Genomic DNA, 17941 nt, shown 5'->3' with positions numbered 1-17941 from the left:
CTTGACTCCTCGCTCATCCTGCTTCTCTTCTTTTCCTGACTTCCTGCCCGTGTCCATCCTTCTTTCTTCTGCCGATTTCGGTTCATCCCCGTGTTTCTTTTCCGTCCGGCCGGAAGTCTCGGGAAAACCCGGGACGTCGCGTCTCCCCGCCGCCGCCCTTCAATGCGGCCGCGCTTCCTCGTCGACGAGTCGTCCGTCTTCCCGCCGCCCGAGCGCGCGTAATCGTTCCAGCGCGCAGAGCGCGGTGAGGCGCGCCTCGGGGTCGTGGTCCCAGCACTCCGTGAGCATCCGGCAGTAGGCGCTCATTCCCTGCGGGAGAGGCGCCTTAGCGCGCTAGCACGTCGGCGCGAGAAAGGCGGCGGCCGTTACCCGATGCCTCGTCCATCCCGGCGGGATGTCGGGGCGTCGGCGCCCCCCGATGACCAAATGCCGCATCCCGTCCACGCGCGGACGCTCGCCCGCCGCGGCGCCGAATGGCGGCGCGTAGCCGCCGACCTCTGCGCACACGAGGGCACGCGCGTGAGCGAAGCCGACGGCGGGCCGGCGAGGCGCGGCTCTGGCTTGCCTCCGGTGGCCCGGCAGCGCGAAGCCATCTCCCAGAGGACGAGCGCCATGGAGTAGACGTCCATCTGCTTGAAGGACTCGCCGTCCCGCAGGTTGACGCGCGACTCCAGCGCCTCGGGCGACATGTAGCGCGGCGTGCCCACCTGGCCGCACGCACGCAAAGGGCGTCACGTGGCCCCGGCGCAAACGACGGACGGACAGACGGACGCACCTCGCCGGCACCGGCGCCCCACCTGTCCGCTGTTGGCAAAGTCGTCGGCCGTGAGCTCGGCGCGGAGTTGGACGGCCAGGCCGAAGTCGCACAGGACCACGTCTCCGTCGTCCTTCAGCAGCACGTTGCTGCTCTTCACGTCGCGGTGAGCCACGGCCACCTGAAACGCTCGCCGGCAATAAAGCTTCTCGCCACGTCGGCCGCCGCCCGTGACCTTTCGGGTATCGGATGAGAAGGGCCCGGCGGACGGGTGCGCGGGCGCGTTACCTTGGGCGGCCACCGGGTGTCACTGTGCAGGTGCGCCAGGCCGCGAGCCAGGCCGCTCGCCATGGTCAGCAGCCGCTTCCAGTCCAGCACGTTGGTCGCCAGGAAGTCTTGGAGGTTGCCCAGCCTGTGATAGGCCAGCAGCAGCCAGTAGGCCCCGCCCCTCGCCTGTTGAGCGCCACCTTGGTCAGCGCCAGAGCGGGCGCGCTTCGTCCCCGTGGCTTCGGCGCGCTCACCTGCGCCCCCAGGAATTCGATGACGTTGCGGTGCCTCATGCCGTCGTCGGCCAAGATGGCCGCCTCGCGCCTCCAGGAGGCCTCCCGCGCGGCGGGGAAAACCTTCGCCGCCACCGCCGAGCCGCCGTTCGGGAGCCGGGCCCGCCACACCCGCGCGGATCCGCCGCCGCCCACCACCGCCTCCAGGCGCACCGCCGGAGGGGGTTTTCCCACCGGCGACAGGGTCGGCGGACGCGGGGGCCCGTCTTTGCGGCGGGCCCTGTAGAGGGCCACGGCGACGACGAGCACCAAAACGGGCGGCGCCAGGCTGACCAGGACCACGGCCATCACGTCTTTGCCCGGCGCGGGTGACGGACCTGAACCGCGGCAAACAGCACATGTGTGACAGGGCGACGTGACCGGAGTCGGCGTCGTCGTGGCTCGACGGGTCGTGGCTCACCGTCAGCGCGGCGGCGAAAGACGAGCTCGTCGTTGCACTCGTGCCGGCCGCGGCAAGCGCACACCTTCAGCCCGCCCTCGGCGGGCGCCGCCGCGGTCATGCGGCACTCGTGGGACGTGGAGTTGAGCGGGAGCGCCCCCGCCCTCACGCCCTCCAACGGCCGCCCGGGATCGTGACACATGGTGCGCACGGACACGCTCGCGTTGCTCTCGCGCCTGCGCAAGAGGAGCGCCGTCGCCGCGTTAGTGCGCGCGCGGCTCAGCCCGGCGACGGCCGGAGCGGAACGGCGCGCCGGCGCGTCTGCTCACCAGAGGGCCACGCAGATGTCGCGCGGGGAGGAGCAGAAGGAGGACAGGGAGCAGTTGGAGAAGCAGACGCGCTCCCCGCGCCGCTCGCCGCACGTCGGACTGCTCGCGTCGCACCACATGCACACGTTGAAGTTAAGATGGCCGCCAAACGCCGCCGCGGACACTAAGCGCACCCACGACGACAACAACAACAACAACAACAACGTGAGGCGGGAGCGTCAACTGCAAAGAAATCGCTTCGGCTCACGCGGGACAACGGCTCCAAACAAACCCATCTTGCAACCGTGTCCGAAGCGCAACGGGACGACCCAATCGCGCCACGGTCCGACAGGGATCCGGAAACAAACAAGCGGGCGCAGCCGGGCGCAGCCGGGAGAGACGCCCGAGGTCGCGGTGCGTCGGTTGCTCGACGCGAGGAGTTAAAAAGCCAACGAGGGTGACGAGACCCCAACGCCAGAAGTAGGAAAAGAAGACGGGCAAAAGACGACCAGCTCGGCTGCGGGCCCCTAAACCGGGACGAGCGACTCAGACGCTTTTCCTGTCTTTCCCGTTTGGTTGCGCGTTTGAATCCGCGTCTGCTGCAACTTGAGCGTCTTTCTTCAGGGTCAGCTTTCATTTTGGGATGTTTTGTTTTCATTCCGTTTATTTTTAGGCGGCCGCTTGCGATCGAGCTGCAACTTTGTGCCTCCCACCTCCCCGCGCCCTCACCCGTGACCTGGACTCACTCGCTCGGACGCGACTTGACTTCTTTTCACGCCCTCGTACGACCCGCGCGCACACTGCCGTCTTTTGTCTTTGCCGGTGAAGACGAGAGCGACTGGCACCGGGCTGCGCCCAAGCGCGCGTGCGAAGAGGCCCCCGTGCGCCGACGTCGAGCGTGTGCCGGAGATGAGCGCAGCGGGGAGAGAAGTGGCGCGACAACGGCTCGGGGACGCGCCGAAGCTCGTCCAAGGTAAAAGGCGGACCGCGCGGAGCCGCCCGTCGCTTTCGTCAGGCTGGAATCAAAAGCAGGAAAGACAACAAAAAAGAAAGCGACGGCAACCCCCCCCCCCCCCCCCCCATCTCATGTTCCGCCCCGATCCCACCATGCGCAACACACACACAAAGTGGTGTAAAGTGGCACAACTCACAGCTGACGACGACGATGAGTTGGTCGGTCCACATGATGACAATTGACGAGTCCAGATGTTTGCGATCCACATGGCAGCCGGCCCCGCCCACAGTGGCCAGCCATTGGTTCAGCCTTCCGTGACGTCATGATCATTTGTTCAACAAAGAAAAAAATCAATATTCCCAAAGAAAATCATTGGCATATTCCTCTGGCATTTAAGACGTCCTCATTTTTTGATGGATTTACAAGTTTCCTCAGGCGTCATTGACTTTTTTCTTCTCGTTTGTCCCGTTCGGTGCGAGACGACTCGCGTCGCTTTGTCGCCCCCCGCTGGGCACCGAGCGCAATTATTTCCTCTGTGGCCGGCCCGCTTTCCGCTCGGTCGAGCTTTCCCTTTCCGACATCACCTCTCGCTCTTTGGCCCTTTTTTTCCCCCCCGCAAGTCACAAAGACGCCAAGATCGGATTTTGCGCCGGCTCCCCACTTGTGTTCGGCGCACATTGGCGGAGAAGACGACGGGGGAGCGAATGACGTCAGCAAGTTCAACAACGGCAACGATGGACGGACAAAAGGTTTTATTTCCAAAGTTAATGACAGCAAAAGACGACTCGGCACCAAAGAAGAAGGCTCCAGATGAAGTCGCGGAGAGAGCCGAGCGCTTCGTTGGCGCTTTTCGGCGACATTGGCTGGCAAACGACGTTCCCAACGCTACAAAGGGAGCGTTTTGCCGCAGCGCCGCGGGCGACGGCCTTTGGCGTGCGCGTGTGGTCCGCATTAGGTCTTGAAAAAAAAAAAACATCTTGAATCCTTTGTCACGACACCAATATCAATATGTTGGAAAATGAAGTCAAGGTGGAGTTGTCATTTCCTGGCTTTAGCGAGGCTGCGGTTTATTCGTCACGTTTCTTCCCTAGTCCGTGGCCTGCAAACGCTCCATTTGTGGCGCGGGGCCCGCAAGTACGCCGGAAGGTCAATCCGCACTCCCAGAATGAAGCCGGACGCCATGTGGCCGAGGAACTCGAGCAAATGTGGACTTTTGCCAAGATGCCAGCAACGGTCAAAACACGCATCGGTGACACGTTCATTTTTTTTCTTGCCGTTGAAAAGTAACGATGGCGCCATTAATTTGCCTTTTTTTGGGGGGGGGGATGTACATTTAAAAGATGATTGTTTGACATTGGGGGCGAGCGGACATGACGGCAACAGCGTGGCCCGAGCATCTCCTTGCTCAATTTTCAACAATGGCGTTGGCTAAAAATATTTTCGGACATTCGCCAATGTAGCGTAGCGGACGTTCTCGCCAGACCGAAAACAAACGGCTGCCCGCGTTAGCCGGTCAAAGTTTTTGTTGTTTTTAGAAGAATGAGCAGCGGATGGGAGAGAACAATGTTTCGGCGTCTCGCATTTAGTTGAAAAAAAAAACAATTTAAAAAAGTGAGTTAGGACCTATGGTCCGAAAGCGGCGTGATGAGCCAAGAGGGGCGGCTAGCGCGCAGACGAGCACACGCCTAGCACGGTGCGGTTGTGGAGAAAGCCGGCGGCCGCCAACAAAGCGCAAAGAGTCCGACGGCGCTCACGCCTGCGCCTCGGCGCTACGCTAAGCTAGGCCCGGCCGGCTAGGTGTCGGCGTTTCCGTTCTCCTCGGGCTGCAGCTGCTCCTTCTCCAGGCAATCCTCCTGCGGGGGGCGCACTCGCTTGAAGAAGCCCAGCTGCACGCACACACACACCACACACACGGCCAAGCGTCAAACGGCGCCATCGGAACCCGTTGGGCATTTTCCCACCATGGAAAGGGCGCGCGCCTCGCTAACCTTGTACATGATGAAGATGAGCAGCGCCAGGAGCAGCAAGCCGGCCAGCACGGCCAGCGCCACCACCCAAGCCGGCACCGGCTGGGGGGCGTCCGCCACCCACAGCACCGACACGCTAACCTGCGGCCAAAAAGACGTGAGCGCCCGGAGCGCCCGGAGCGCCGGCCGCGCGAGCGCGTCTCACTCACGGTGGTGCTGTTGGACGGCAGCGTGGCCGGAATCTTCTTGTAGGGCATCTGGATGACATTGAAGGAGGCCGACGACACCAAGACGTACGAGCGGTTCTCGTTCTCCGCCTACGCGCGCACGACAAGGTCACGCCGTCGTCAAGCGCACGCCGGCGCCGGCGAGCGTACCCTGAGGAAGTTGTTGACGTCCAGTCGGGAGTAAATGAAGACGATGGCGTTCTTCTTCCTCTCCAGCCGGCCCACCTGACAGCGAAGCTTCACGCAGGCCGCCGCGCCGCAGTCCTGCGGGTGCGCGCAGAGCCGTCAAGACGCCGGCCGGCCGCCGCGGCGGAGGGCGGGCGCCGCGGCTTTTACCAGCTTGACCAGGTGGTCGTCTGGCGTCTCCAGATCCCGCTTGCGCAGGCGCTTGCGTCCTTCCATCTGTCCGTCTCCGGCGCTGGCGTTGGCGTTGGCGTTGGCGTTTTTCAGCGCGGCCACGGCCGGCGCCGGGGGACTCTCCAGCTGTAAAAAGCGTCACGGGCGTCGCCGTCGTGTGAAAAGAAGCGGCGCAGGCGGTGACGAGGGAGCCAACGGCGTCTTACGGTGACGTTGCGCGCGTTGAGCCGCACGTCGGCCGAGCAGTTGACGGGTCCTTCCGTGTCCAAGTGGGTGATGTAGAGCAGGGAGGCGTTGTTGTACGCGTACGGCCACTCCACCTCCAGCGCCGCCCGGCTCAGCGTGCTGGGGCCGCTGTTCAGCAGCTGCGCCAAAAAGCACAAGAGCCATCCGGGGGCCGCTCGGGGCCCCCGCTCGACGCCCGCTGGGCTGCGCGCGTACCTCGTAGACGTGCACGATTTGCGGGCCGATGTCGTCGCCGCTGAGCGGAGGGACTTTGGATTGCCAGTTGGCGATGGGAAGCAATAGCTGGCCGGGGGACGAGGTGCTGCCAAGGTGCACGGGACAAGCCCTCGTTATTGTCGTCAAGTCCGGCCACACGTTGCGCGCGACCGCTTCCGACATGGGCGGAGAACGCGCGCCTGCCCAAATCAAGAGCGAGGCCCGCTCCGAGGCCGTCAAACGCGCCCCTCCCGCGCCCCGCAAGCTTTCGAGAAGATTTGGCCGCCCCCTCCAATCGAGGCCTAACGTAGTTCCTTGGACAAGGAACGTGCGTGCGTGCGTGCGTGCGTGCGTGCGCTACCCTCGTATGGAGACTTGCGCCACCACGATGAGCTTGGTGACGCTGGACACTCTGGCGCTGGTGCTGTTGAACTGGTTGGAGCTGCAAAGAAAGGCGAGAGAGACGAGAAAGGCGCAAGCCCGGTCAAACGGGGCTGCTCTTTGCTTGGTGGGGGTGCGGGGGGGGTCTGACCTGACCATCTGCAGGTCAAAGCGGACATCCGTGTCGTCCTCCGACAGCTGATGGATGCCGAAGCGCAGCTCGGCCAGCACCTGCCGTAGTGCCGGGAAGGGCGTCGTGCCGGGGGTTGGGGGAACGAACAACTCCATGTGAGACAATGGAGAAAAGCCCCCAAAACAAAAGGCAAACTTGCAGATGTTTGAGAAAAGGTTGTGAGTGTGTGGGCGTCCCGACCTTGCTGCCGCCCTTCATGGGGTTGCCCAGATCGCAGACCACCATCTTGGTGCGGTTCTCCTTCTTGTAGGCGCACGACAGCCGGCTCAGCGTCTGCCGACACAACGGCGCCCGGGCGTCAGCCGCAAAAGCGGCGCCGGGGGGGCGGGTCCCGACCGGCGCTCGCCCACCTGGCTGCGCACCACGCCGGTGAAGTCGGCCTGCTGCGGCGGGAAGACGTGGAGCTCGGCCTCGTAGGCGCCCTCGCCGCGGTTCTCCGCCACGATCTCCAGCGTCACCGCGTTGTCGTCGCCGATGGCCATCTCCGAACGGTCGCTGGCGCACAGACGGACGGACGGACGGGGTTTAGAGGCGTCGGCGCCAAACGTCTTTTCGCTCCGGCGGCGTCGTCACCTCTGGACCGACAGCCGCAGGTCGGGCTTGCAGATGTTGTCGTCGCCGCAGTCCAGCAGGATGTGAGCCTGGCGGCCGCGCGGGGGCGCTGTTCACCGGGTAACAAAGCAAGAGGAGCGGGCGGCCCGAGGCGCTTTACCTGCCGGGTGACGTTGGGCGGCGCCGCCACGTCCAGGACCGGCCGCAGGCCGTTGCGGTCTTGGGCGCGCCCGTAGTCCAAGGTGTACTCCAGAACCACCGAGATGGGCGTGATTTTGTCGCGGAAGTCGCGGTCGTCCTGCCGCCACAAACGCGCTTCAATGAGGAGACGCTCGCAACGTCCGTCCCCCCCCCCCGCATCATGGCTCAATTTTGATTCTACGCCTTCCCTTCAAAAAAGTCATTGCGAAGCCGGAAAATCGGCAACAATCTGGACGAGATTTCCCGTTGAGAGGCTGACCCCCCCACCCCCCCGGCCCCCTACCCTGAGGAAGACGTGCTGCTCCTCGCAGGCGGGCCCTTCGCCGTTGCTCAGCGTCATGTTCTTGGCGTAGCCGACGCTCCGCCCGTGCAAGAAGAGGACCCGCTTGGCCGAGTCCTTCTGCTTCAGCCGGTCCAGCAGCACCTCCACGCCGAAGGCTAGAACGAGCCGGCCGGTCACGCGCCGGCAAAATCCACGGCAAAGCGGCGGCGGCGAACGCGACTCACTGAGGGAGGCCGGCGCCCCTGGCCCGCTGGCCTTCAGGCAGTACTTGACCTTGAAGCTGAAAACGGCGGGCGGTTAGCGAGGGCGGTTAGCGAGGGCGGACCTAGGCGGCGGCACTCACCAAGACACGGCGGCGCCGGAGCCGGGCAGCACGCAGCTCTTCTCCTCAGGGTTGATGATCTGAGGGCTGATGTCCAGCGTGGCGTTGACGCTGATCACCGGACGCGCTCTACGCACACACGACGCGCGCGCCTTTGAGCCCGAGAGCACTCGTCGAGGCACCCCCACCCGCTTCTTGTCAAGAGCCCGGTTTTTGCTCCCCCCCTCCCTCCCCCCATCTCTCGCACGCACGCTGTGGTCGCACAGGCGCAGACACGCGACACGGCCCAGGCGCATTACCTGTACAAAACGGCCCTGTCGGCTCCAAAGACCCCGACCAGTAAATCTGCGCCACACACACACACACACACAAAAGGTTTGGCAGCCGTCAGCCCGCCTCGCGGCCCCCCCCCCTCCCGGCGGGCCGGCGCGCCTACCCGGGTAGCCGTTGCGGTCGATGTCCGTGTTTCCCGTCATGGAGTAGCCAAAGCTGGCGGGCATGGCGGCGGACGCCCACTCGCCCCGCAGGACCTGGGGGGAGGCGCCAGTTAGCGCCTATGCTAGGCTAGCGCTAGCCACGGAGGAGCTCGCGTGAAAAACCGCCGGCATCTCTTTGCGCTCGCATTGATTCGTTGTAGAGAGCAAAACATTTTCTTCCCTCAAATTGTTTTCCAAGTGAACAGAAATCATTTGACTTCCCGCCACCCCCGTCGCGCATCCGTAAGCAGCAAGTAGCTCGTTCGACGTCGGGTGCGGCAAGGCCAAATTCGGATCGCGCGGGATTTGTCACGGCGCTCGTACCTGCGAGGGCGTCCGCGACGGGCCTTGAGGTCCGCCGTTGTGGATGTACACCTGGCCCAGGCGCTCCGGGCCACCGTAGGGGGCAGAGATGGCCACATCTGGAGAAACACGCCGGGCGTTAGCGCACGCGCGCACCCACGCGCAGCGGGCGGGCCTACCGTTGTATCCGTCCATATTGAGATCTCCCAGCGCGGCGACGGACGAGCCGTATCGGGCGTAGACCTCGGAGCCGACGAGCGTCCGCGGAGGCTGGAAGGAAAAGCCTCCTCGGCCCAAGTAGACGCACACCTGGACGCCATCCGGTCAAGACGGGCGGCGCGGCAAAGACGCCGGCGGCGCGCGCGCGGGCGGGGGCGTCCCTTACCTGTCCCACCTCCCTCAGCTTGCCGTCGGAGCCTCGGTCCATGAAGAGAGGCGCCCCCACCAGCAGGTCTATCAATCTGCGCGCACGGGCCAGCGTCAGCCGCGCCCGCGTTAACGCTCGGCCACGCGCGCCACTCACCCGTCCCCGTTGACGTCGCTGGCGGCGACCGAGTGTCCGAAGTAGGCGGCCATCTTGGGGGGGGCACCGAGAGAAGAGAGAGGCACGTTTTGGGCGCACGCAAAGGAAGCCGCGTCGAGGCGTTTGCGCAAGCGCCACCAACGGGACCCGGCGGCCTCGGGTCGTCGCTCGCGCCTTTTTTCCAACCAATCCGCGAGCGACAGGAGGCCACGAGGGCGGGAAAGGCGGCGCGCTCACCTGGCTTCCCGTGAAGTTGACCATGGACTCCATGTTGCGGCCGTTCAAGATGTTGACCTGAAACGCGGGAGAAACGCGGGTTAACGGGCGCGTGCGCGCGCATGCGCCAGCGCCGAGCGCGCGACTCACGTAACCCAGCGCCTTGTCGCCCCGCGGCACCCCCGTCACGTAATCTGCAAAGACACGCCCACTCCTCAACTCGCGGAAGGCCTTCAAATGCCGTCTGGCCAAAAAGTTCCCGCGCGGGCCGAGCGACAAGCGAGCCGTGCGTCGGGACTACCTTCTTTTGCGTCATCGTTGAAGTCCGCCACCGTCACCGAATATCCTGGCGAGGAAAAAGAACCGGAGTCGGCTTGAGCACGGGGGGGTGCGCCGGCGTTCCCTCCCTCCCTCCCTACCGGCCGCCGCTCGGCTTACCCAGGTAGCTGTCGTCGTACTGCGCGCCGGCCGACTTGGTGGCCAGCGTGTTTCCGTAGGGGCTGATGTAGCCGTTGTCGAAGCGGGCCAAGATTTCGGACACGTCGTCTGAGATCAGCTGACCTGCGGGAGAAGGGGGGAGGGGGGAGGGGGGGGGGGCTTTTGCTCAGCTCCAGAGCAAAAGCCCGGACGGCTCCTTCTCGCCAAAGGCGCGAGACGGCACTCGGGGACGGAAAGGCCGCGCCCCTTTTTCAAGTTCCAAAAGGAAAGGCGCGCTTTGAGTTTGCCCGACGCGTCAAGCGGGAAAAAAAAGCCGAAAGAGGGAAGGGGAAAGGCGGCTGACGGGACCTTGCCAGTAGAAGCTTCCGGGTCCTCCCACCACCACTCGCTTGTCCATCTGCAAGACACGCACGCACACACACGCACGTGAGCGGCTGAGCTCGTCGCGGGCGCGCCGGCGCGGGGCCACACCGACCTTGAGGAAGTCGGCGCTGAAGCCGGCCTGGCAGAAGCCCTGCCCCTCCGGAGAGTTGGCACCTGCGCGCGCGGCGGAAGAAATATAGTAAGGCGGCGGGGCCGGTCGGGGAGGGGGGGACACGGCGGCCCGACGGCGACGCACTGGATCGGCACGGAGAGTACTCCACCACCGTCTGGTCTTTCTTCAGGAAACACGTCCCCACCGGCTCGCGCTCCGACACCCCGAAGGTGGACCACTGGTAGAGCGGCGCGCACGCCTGCCGGTGCAAACAACGACGACAACGGCGGCGAATTGGCTTTGGCCAACTCAAAGGAGAGCTTCCCGAGACGCCGCCGAGGCCTGACCAGGATGTGCTCGCCGTCCGAGCGCACCGAAGCGCCGAACCACTGCTTGGATTTGAACTCCATCTGCGCGCCGTCGGCATTCTTTCTGTCACCTGCCCAAAACAAAAGAAAGAATCAACTGGACGGCCCGCCCCGACGCCGCGTGACCGTTGGCGGGCCGCCGTTTTGCTTCGAGGGTTCGGGTCCGGGTGCTTTCGGTGGCTTTTACGGGCCGCGGCTAACAAGTCTGTCGTTATTTGCGGCACCATCGGGCTTTGTTCGCAATCGCATCCCGCCTTTCCAAATCGGGAGATTATTGACGCTTTGGAAAATGCGGCGCGGCATTTTTGGGGACGGGGGGGCGGAGCAAGCCGTCACGCTGCTATTTGTGGGCATCCGGCAAAGACGAGCGTGACCAAGCCTTCGCGACGGAAACTCCGCCACGGAAACAAAGCCGACCAAAGCTCCAAAAATGGCGCAAGACTTGAGCAGCTCACTTCCTCTTCTGCGCTCTCACACACACACACACACACACACAGCAATAATCCCCAATCATGCTGTTGAATCATGCAGGCAACACTGATGGGGGGGGGAAACGGGCCGTTCCAATTGTTGGAAACGTTGCATACGCATTTGAAAGAAAAGGACGGCTAAATTGGAACCGTAAAAAAAAGTCTCTTTCCCGTTGTGGATTTCCCGTGAGCGAGCGAGCCAAGTGATGATGGCGGAAGGCGGCCGGCTGCCGCCCGGCGGTTGTACCTGAGGAGTCGAAGAGGACCTGGCGGCAGGCGGCGGCGCCGCCCGCCCAGGGGCAGCTGTAGACGGCCCCTCGCTCCAGCACCTCGCCTGACGTGTTGGCCCGCGGCGCTCCGATCAGGACGTCCGACCTGAGCGCATGGGCAGAGTCCCAGTTAGGCTGGCGCATGCGCCCCCCCTTCTACCGTCTCAATGCCTTATTGGCCGCATGTGGAGCAGAGACGCGCTCTTGGACAATTGGAAAAATATCTGGCGTGGCGTGCCGGCCCTTCGACCGTCTAATCCTTCGCATTATTCTTGTTTGAGATTCGGACAAGGTTGATATGAGTGCTTGCCGACGTCATTTGCTATCACACGTTGACGCTTGGCGGGATTTCGGACTTTCTCAGCATCCAACCGTCTTTCCTTTCGTCACACTTGTTGCTTGATCACACATTACATTTAATTCAGATTTTCCCCCCTAAATTACCCGCTTTACCCCCCCCCCCCCCCCTTCAACCTCGTCAACGGGGAACGTGGGTTGAAGTTTGGAATTAAAGTCCTGCCTTAAGGCAAAAAAAATCGAAAGACGGTTGGGTTTTGGGCTCGGAAGTGGCGCTCTCGTCATGTGCCCAATTATGGACACGAGCGGGAGGGAAGTGAAGCCCAAGCCTTCCCGGAGAAGACTGCGGCGCATGCGCAGTAGCCCGGCTCCCAATTTTTTTTTTATCTTGTGTGTGTGGGGGGAGAGAACCTTTCTAAAAGTGGTTGAAAAACTAAAACAACCAAATAAGTCGCCTCCGCTCAATCGCCCGCTCGCGTCAAGTTCACCAAGCAAAAGCGCCAGCTCGTTTTTGTGGGAATGTGGCGAGAGGCTTCGTCTTTCTTACTGTTGGTTGTCGGGGGCTTTGAAGAAGTCCACCGAGAAGCCGAAATAGCTCCCCGGCGGCCCGTCGTACACCGACGGCCGCTCGGCGTCCAGGTTGAATGCGCCTCCGCCTCGCGCCAACACGACCAGCACCACCGCCGCCGCCCTCGCCACCGACTCGACAACGACGACGGCGGGGAGACGGCCGCGCCGCCCCGGTCCCGCTGCCATGGCCGAGTGAGGACGGGAAGCAAAGAGGGAGAAAGGCTTGGGAGACCGAAGCTTCGGGAGACTTTCGCCCGCACACTACCGCCGGCTAACGAGCTACTGAGCGAGCGCGCGTCCTTCTCGAGCGTCCCGGTTCGTTCACCTTACTTCGCCGGGAAAAGGGGCGCGTCGTCGGACGAGCGGCAGCTTGTCGCGGCTGGGAAATATTTGATCGCGTTTGGCGGAAGGCCGGACCGGGAAAACAACCCGTGACGTCACGTGCAATAAAGCTACTCCCCGTTCAGAGCTCGACTCGGTTTTCACAATAAAACATATTTCCTATCCGCCCCCCCCCCCTCAACCTTCATCCTTGGCGCGATACGTCACAACCTTCGTAAAACGCCTCCTCCGCCATGACGGGCGGCAAAATAAATATTTGCACCTGTTCAAACTCCCGCACCCATTTATTGAAGCGATGATCTTAGAAAATGGTCACTTCGTGCCGTGCGTTCGGATATGAGTACATCCGTGACGTGGCTTTTTCTCGCGCACCTGCCGAAGATAAAAGACTGATAGATAGCCCTCAAAAGTATTCGAGGATTAGCAGCGCCGTTACAAGCCATCTCGTCCCAGGGACCCAGCCAGCGACCAAAACAAAAGCGGGTTGCGTCCACGACTTTTCTAAGCTTCGTCAGTCAACTTGAATCTCTCGATGCTATCGTGGGTCGGCCAAGTATCCACAAAGTGTTCGTGGACTTGCGCCTTTGCCAATCTGTTTGGGATGAAGCCAGGTCCCGCGGTTGCCAGCAGAGGGCGCCGTCGCATCGTGACACGGCCTCTCTCGCCCTTATGTGAAAAAGGGGGGCAAAAGTAAATAGCGCGTTTAGCATGGAGAGATCCATTTCAAAAAGAAACGCAGGTGTGAAATAATTAAGACACGCATGAATTATGAAAGTATGTGAAAAGGAACAAGACCACGAGGACCTCCCACGCTGTCAGCACCGAGCGACATTCGGCACGGTCGAACCCCCCGCGGATGTCACCGCGGCGAGAATCGATCAGCCCCATGTTGAACGCCAACGGCGGAATGGATCGTTCAAAGGCAGTAATAGAAAATGAGACTGAATTTTACTTGGTCATAAAACCCCAGATCCTTTTTCAAGCATCTATTCAGTCGTAGCAATTGTCCACGCGTGCCCCAAAAGGTGAGATGGGAACTAACGACACGCTTTAGCAAAAAAGTTGATGTGTAAAACAAAGGCAAGGGAGGGGGCCGAGGCTCAGTGTTGACTCTGCGATGTTCCTCACGAAGCGTCCGCCGTGCGGGACCCCGCCCAGACCAACTTTGACCAGGGCGTCCGTGACGTTACGTCCGTGCGTGTTTGCCTCTTGTCGTGCTGTCGGGATTATTGGGCGATGAGGTCATAATTCCGCCTTAATCTCCTTTGAGGCGCCAAGTGGAATTTTTGGATGAGAGTTGCAAATCCCGCGAAAGCAAAACTTGGTCGTCGTCACCTTGCGTCACCTAGAAAAAAAAAAAAAAAAGCGTCGAGCCCGCAGGAAGTTCATGGGCTCAGCAGACTTTGATAAGCCCCCTTGAGGACGTCCCAGGAGAAACGGGACGTGTCCACCTGGGGACACAAAACACAAAAGATCACACGCTAACTGAAGCCAATGGAAAGGGCGCTAAAATAAGGCGCACTTGCCACCGATTGAATATCGCCATTTGCGGCTAGCGCGCTTCTCAAAATGTTCTCTTCTTCCCCACTCACTCGTTCTCATCCGGCCACTTATTATGCTAGATATCAATTTTGAGCAAATGTCCGACACCAGGCGGGGGTCTGGACCTTGAAGAGCCAATTGTGGGCGGCGGCGTGGAGCGGGAGACCCGCCCCTCCGCTTCATCGCTTTACCTGCAGACTTTTGGTGCACGAGTAAAAAAAAAAAAACTCGCTGAATTTTCAGGCCGGCAGCCCCCCCACCCAACCAAAAAAAATTCAACTAACCGCCCAATCCAAGTGACCGCGAGAGATGGCTGTGAGCCCTGAGTCAAGAGATGGCGCCCTCTAGCGGTTGTTCCCATCCATGCATTTACCAGTCTTGGGCCTCAAATCCAATTCTTGCCTGGGGGGGTGCGTGTGTATGAATAATACCTTGACCGTGTGTGCGCGTACGCGGCTGGGTTGGCCACAGAAGCTGCGCAACCTCTTGAGGAGCTGCTGGGGAGTGGCGTACAGGTACTCCGCTGAGGGGCCCAAAAAAGGGGCGGGGTTAATTTGCAGGTGTGTGCGTGTGTGTGTGTGTGTGTGCGCGGGGGCGGCGGACACGCCGACCTTCTGCGCACGTTTACCTGGGAAAATTTCAGGGTACACTAAAGCCTTGGGACACAGAGGGTAACAGCCGCAGTGCACCGCCTCCAACCTGAACGCACCAACACACAAAATCAAGCGCCGGCCATCGGGCGGCGTCGAGGGCGACACGCCGCGCGTCTCACACGGCGACTCCGAAGAACTCGTGCCGCGCCGTGGACAGGACCACGTCGGCCTGGCGCAGGACGCTCAGGTAGCGCTCTCGCGACTCCAGGAAGCCCCAGTGCAGCACGTGCGAGTCCAGCAGAGGGCGGCAGCGCGCAAACACATCTGAAAAGAGCAGCCGGCGGCGAGTGAGCGCCGGCCGGCGCCGCGGGACGAGAACACCTTGCGCGCGCCTTACCCGGCACGTCGGTGAACGTTTCCCCGAGCACAGACACCAGGAAGTCCAGTCCTTCTTCTTTCAACTTCAACACGGTGCTGAAGAACAACTCGGGATCCTTGTCGTGCTCCCTCCAAACACACACACACACACAAGGCATCAATCGATGTTGCCCTTTGTGAGAACGTCAACACGACATGGGTGCAAATGCGGGCGGCAATTACGCCGGACCTAACGTGTGGCCGGCCGCGAGTATCCAGGGCACAAACAGATTAGCGGCAAAGATGAGAAGAAGATGAAGTCTGGCGGCCGCTAATCCTAATTTGAGCGCAATAAACGTGGCGGCGGCTGTAATCCAGCTGTGTTTTGCTCAGTTGAGAGCCGATTAGGGCGGCCCCGCCCGTGTCGCTGACACGAGAGCGCCGCCAAAAACGCACAACAGCAAAGAGCCCCGCCGCTGCCGCCGCCCCTGCCGGCATCGCTCACCTTCGCAGCTTTCCGTAGCAACAACGAGGCACGCGAGCCCCGCCGGCTCCAGTCGCATACCCGTCGACTCATACGGATTTGGTGCTGAATCTTACGTGTATGGCCCTATCGCACAAATCATACGGATTCGGAAAATGTTTTTTTTTTTCCACCAACTCCAAATGATTTGGAGTTGGTGAAAAAAGTAACGCAGGAATCCAACTCTGAACGCAGTCATGCCACCAAGTAGAATGTTGATTAGACATGAAGCAGACATTGTATGATGGAGATATATCATTGAAATTTTTTTTGGGGGGGGGGGGGGTTCTGCCGTTATTTTGACATAAAATGCTTTGTTTGGTATGTTAGAAGGATTTTGGGGGGTAGTTTATACAGGTTGGCGTTCCGAAAAGTTGACCTTTTAAGGCTCTCTGTCAACGATCGGTCGCTTGTTTGAAGGAACGCGGGCTCCTCAAGGCACGCGACCGAGCCCACTTTAAGAAGCCCGCCGGCACCCCCGTAATACCTTGGCCGATCCACGTGACCTTCCGAGAACGCTGTCGGCGGCGCGGCGCCGATGATCCCGATATTTGCAAAGGCCAACGGGAGTAAGAAAGCCGGCGCCTCACCAGCGGTGAGGCCAAACGATGTGCAGCGGCTTTGCATCCCGTTGCGCGGCGGCGGCGGTGCCCGCGGCCGTCACGTCTTCGGGAAGCGGCCTGAAAGCAACAAAGGCACACGCGCGCTCGGGTGAGGAGTCCAGACTTTTCAGGGCGCAAAATCCTTCCCAAATAAAACAAAACGCTGACGTCACGGTGCCTTCGGTGGCGCCAACGCAGGCGAGGATGCACTTTGGGGGTTTTCCCATTGCAGCAATTTGGCTCAACAAGGCCCCATTCAAAAGGCGCCACAACATTTGGGGGCAACTTTTCTCGGCGTTTCGGGGGGCCCGCAATTGCGAGCGGCTCCAAATAACGGCGCCGCCGCAAATGTGTCGCAAAGGCGGAGGGCTCAGGCGCAACCACGGCGCTCGCAACTCGCTATCGGAAGGCCCGGCGCATCGGCCTCCAGCGTGGCAGGACTCGAGCGGAATACCTCGTCCCGAGTGACTGACAAGTCACCCGCGCGCACGCACGCACGGGTGCGCACAGATGAGCGCAGTGCGCGCGGGTGCGATGAGGTACGGGATTAAGGAGGATCAAGGTGCTCAGCAGATGTTCTTCCGATTAAACTTGATCTCCTTTGATTAAAGAGCCGATGAGCGAGGCCGACACATGTGGCGGGAGGATAAGACGCGTCACGTGCCGACCACGCCGCAAACGGGCCCCGTTGCTCGGCAAAGTCGGCAAAATGGCGGCGGCGCGGGTCCCGTCCTTTCACTGACCTGCCGACGTCAGCCAAGCAGAGCGGGAAATAAAGGACCCGACACTTTGGCCGGATGACGCGCACCGGGTCGTCGGGGGGGCGCCGGTCCGGGATCTTGTTCAGGAAGGACGGCACCGACGACAGGAAGGAGTCCATGTTGAAGGCCGAGTTGAAGACCACCGCGTCGGCCACCAGACTGCCGGCAAGACAGATTGGCAAAGCGCACCGAGGGCGAGGCCCCGCCAGCCCGCCGATTCGCCGCTTACCACGACAGAATCTGGTTGTAGCCGTACTGGAAGTCCCGATCCTGCTCCTTGCGCACCGGGTACGCCAACTGGTTCTCGTGGAAGTACACCACCTTTTTCAGCCGGGCCAGGTCCGGTCGAAGGGCCGCCAGCTCGCACAGGTTGAGAACCGAACTGCAGAACAGAACCCTGGCCGGCAGAGGGAGGTGCTCAGGCGCGCGAGTCTCACCGTCCAGGGGGGGGGGGGGGGGGGCGCCACCCACCTGTAGGCCGGGTTGGGCGTGACGCGCTGGCTGAAGTCGAGCGCCGAGGTTCTGGCCCTCCAGTGCCACTTCTTGGCGGGCGCGGTGAAGGCCACGCAGGAGTCCAGGTGGGCGGCGAGCAGGTCCAGCAGCTGCTTGTGGGAGCCCCCGTAGAACGGTTCCAGGAGCAGGACCCGGGCGGGAGGCGGCGGCGCCGCCACCTGACGCGGCGCAGACGGCAAGGTGACCAAATGAGTGAGTGACAGGTCGGGCGGGCGACGCCATTAGGGACACAATGCCAAGTCATTTGTGGCGGGAGCCGCGACGGCCGCGGGTCCATCAGGCGTATCTGCCGGTGCAAATGAGCCGGCCTATCGGCTCCGCCGGGCATGATGGGACACGGCGGGCCGTCATTACGGCTCTCATTGTGCTGCCGACGGCCGCGTCCTTCGCGGAGCCGCGCCAACGGCGCCTCGACGATAACAT

The 17941-nt window shown here is 61.9% G+C and overlaps 3 protein-coding genes across 3 annotated transcripts; all 3 read right to left on the bottom strand.

Annotated features, from left to right (window-relative positions):
- Positions 1-151: 151 nt before the first annotated feature.
- On the bottom strand, positions 152-4235 carry LOC127611442 (TGF-beta receptor type-2-like). The gene is made up of 8 exons (XM_052081965.1): positions 3153-4235; positions 2023-2185; positions 1715-1929; positions 1276-1631; positions 1043-1207; positions 798-935; positions 370-707; positions 152-309 (listed from the first exon to the last, which is right to left on the bottom strand). Exons 1-8 carry the CDS (start codon positions 3184-3186, stop codon positions 303-305), a joined length of 1416 nt encoding a protein of 471 aa, XP_051937925.1. The 5' UTR covers positions 3187-4235; the 3' UTR covers positions 152-302.
- Positions 4236-4281: 46 nt separating this feature from the next.
- On the bottom strand, positions 4282-12809 carry itgav (integrin, alpha V). The gene is made up of 32 exons (XM_052081961.1): positions 12263-12809; positions 11397-11524; positions 10659-10750; positions 10456-10570; positions 10312-10373; positions 10185-10233; positions 9837-9959; positions 9700-9744; positions 9549-9592; positions 9420-9476; positions 9183-9235; positions 9045-9120; positions 8839-8968; positions 8681-8778; positions 8317-8410; positions 8180-8225; positions 7902-8009; positions 7783-7838; positions 7559-7713; positions 7235-7372; positions 7096-7163; positions 6873-7017; positions 6703-6795; positions 6481-6560; positions 6310-6390; positions 5949-6054; positions 5714-5872; positions 5487-5633; positions 5301-5414; positions 5133-5240; positions 4945-5064; positions 4282-4842 (listed from the first exon to the last, which is right to left on the bottom strand). The coding sequence occupies exons 1-32, from the start codon at positions 12469-12471 to the stop codon at positions 4750-4752; spliced, it is 3192 nt and encodes a 1063-aa protein (XP_051937921.1). The 5' UTR covers positions 12472-12809; the 3' UTR covers positions 4282-4749.
- A 749-nt stretch (positions 12810-13558) lies between these two features.
- gtdc1 (glycosyltransferase-like domain containing 1) lies at positions 13559-17736 on the bottom strand (the record flags this gene model as incomplete). The annotated part of the gene is made up of 9 exons (XM_052081875.1): positions 13559-14078; positions 14601-14692; positions 14798-14868; positions 14942-15086; positions 15160-15269; positions 16233-16322; positions 16988-17164; positions 17235-17402; positions 17477-17736. Coding segments are annotated over 9 exons (1179 nt in total), but the record flags the coding sequence as incomplete, so codon positions are not given.
- Positions 17737-17941: the final 205 nt, after the last annotated feature.

The sequence above is a fragment of the Hippocampus zosterae genome, chromosome 12 (assembly GCF_025434085.1).
Source record: "Hippocampus zosterae strain Florida chromosome 12, ASM2543408v3, whole genome shotgun sequence".
Classification (NCBI taxonomy): domain Eukaryota; kingdom Metazoa; phylum Chordata; class Actinopteri; order Syngnathiformes; family Syngnathidae; genus Hippocampus; species Hippocampus zosterae.
The sequence above is the reverse complement of the archived record's forward strand: the minus strand, read 5'-3'. Positions and strand labels throughout refer to the sequence as shown.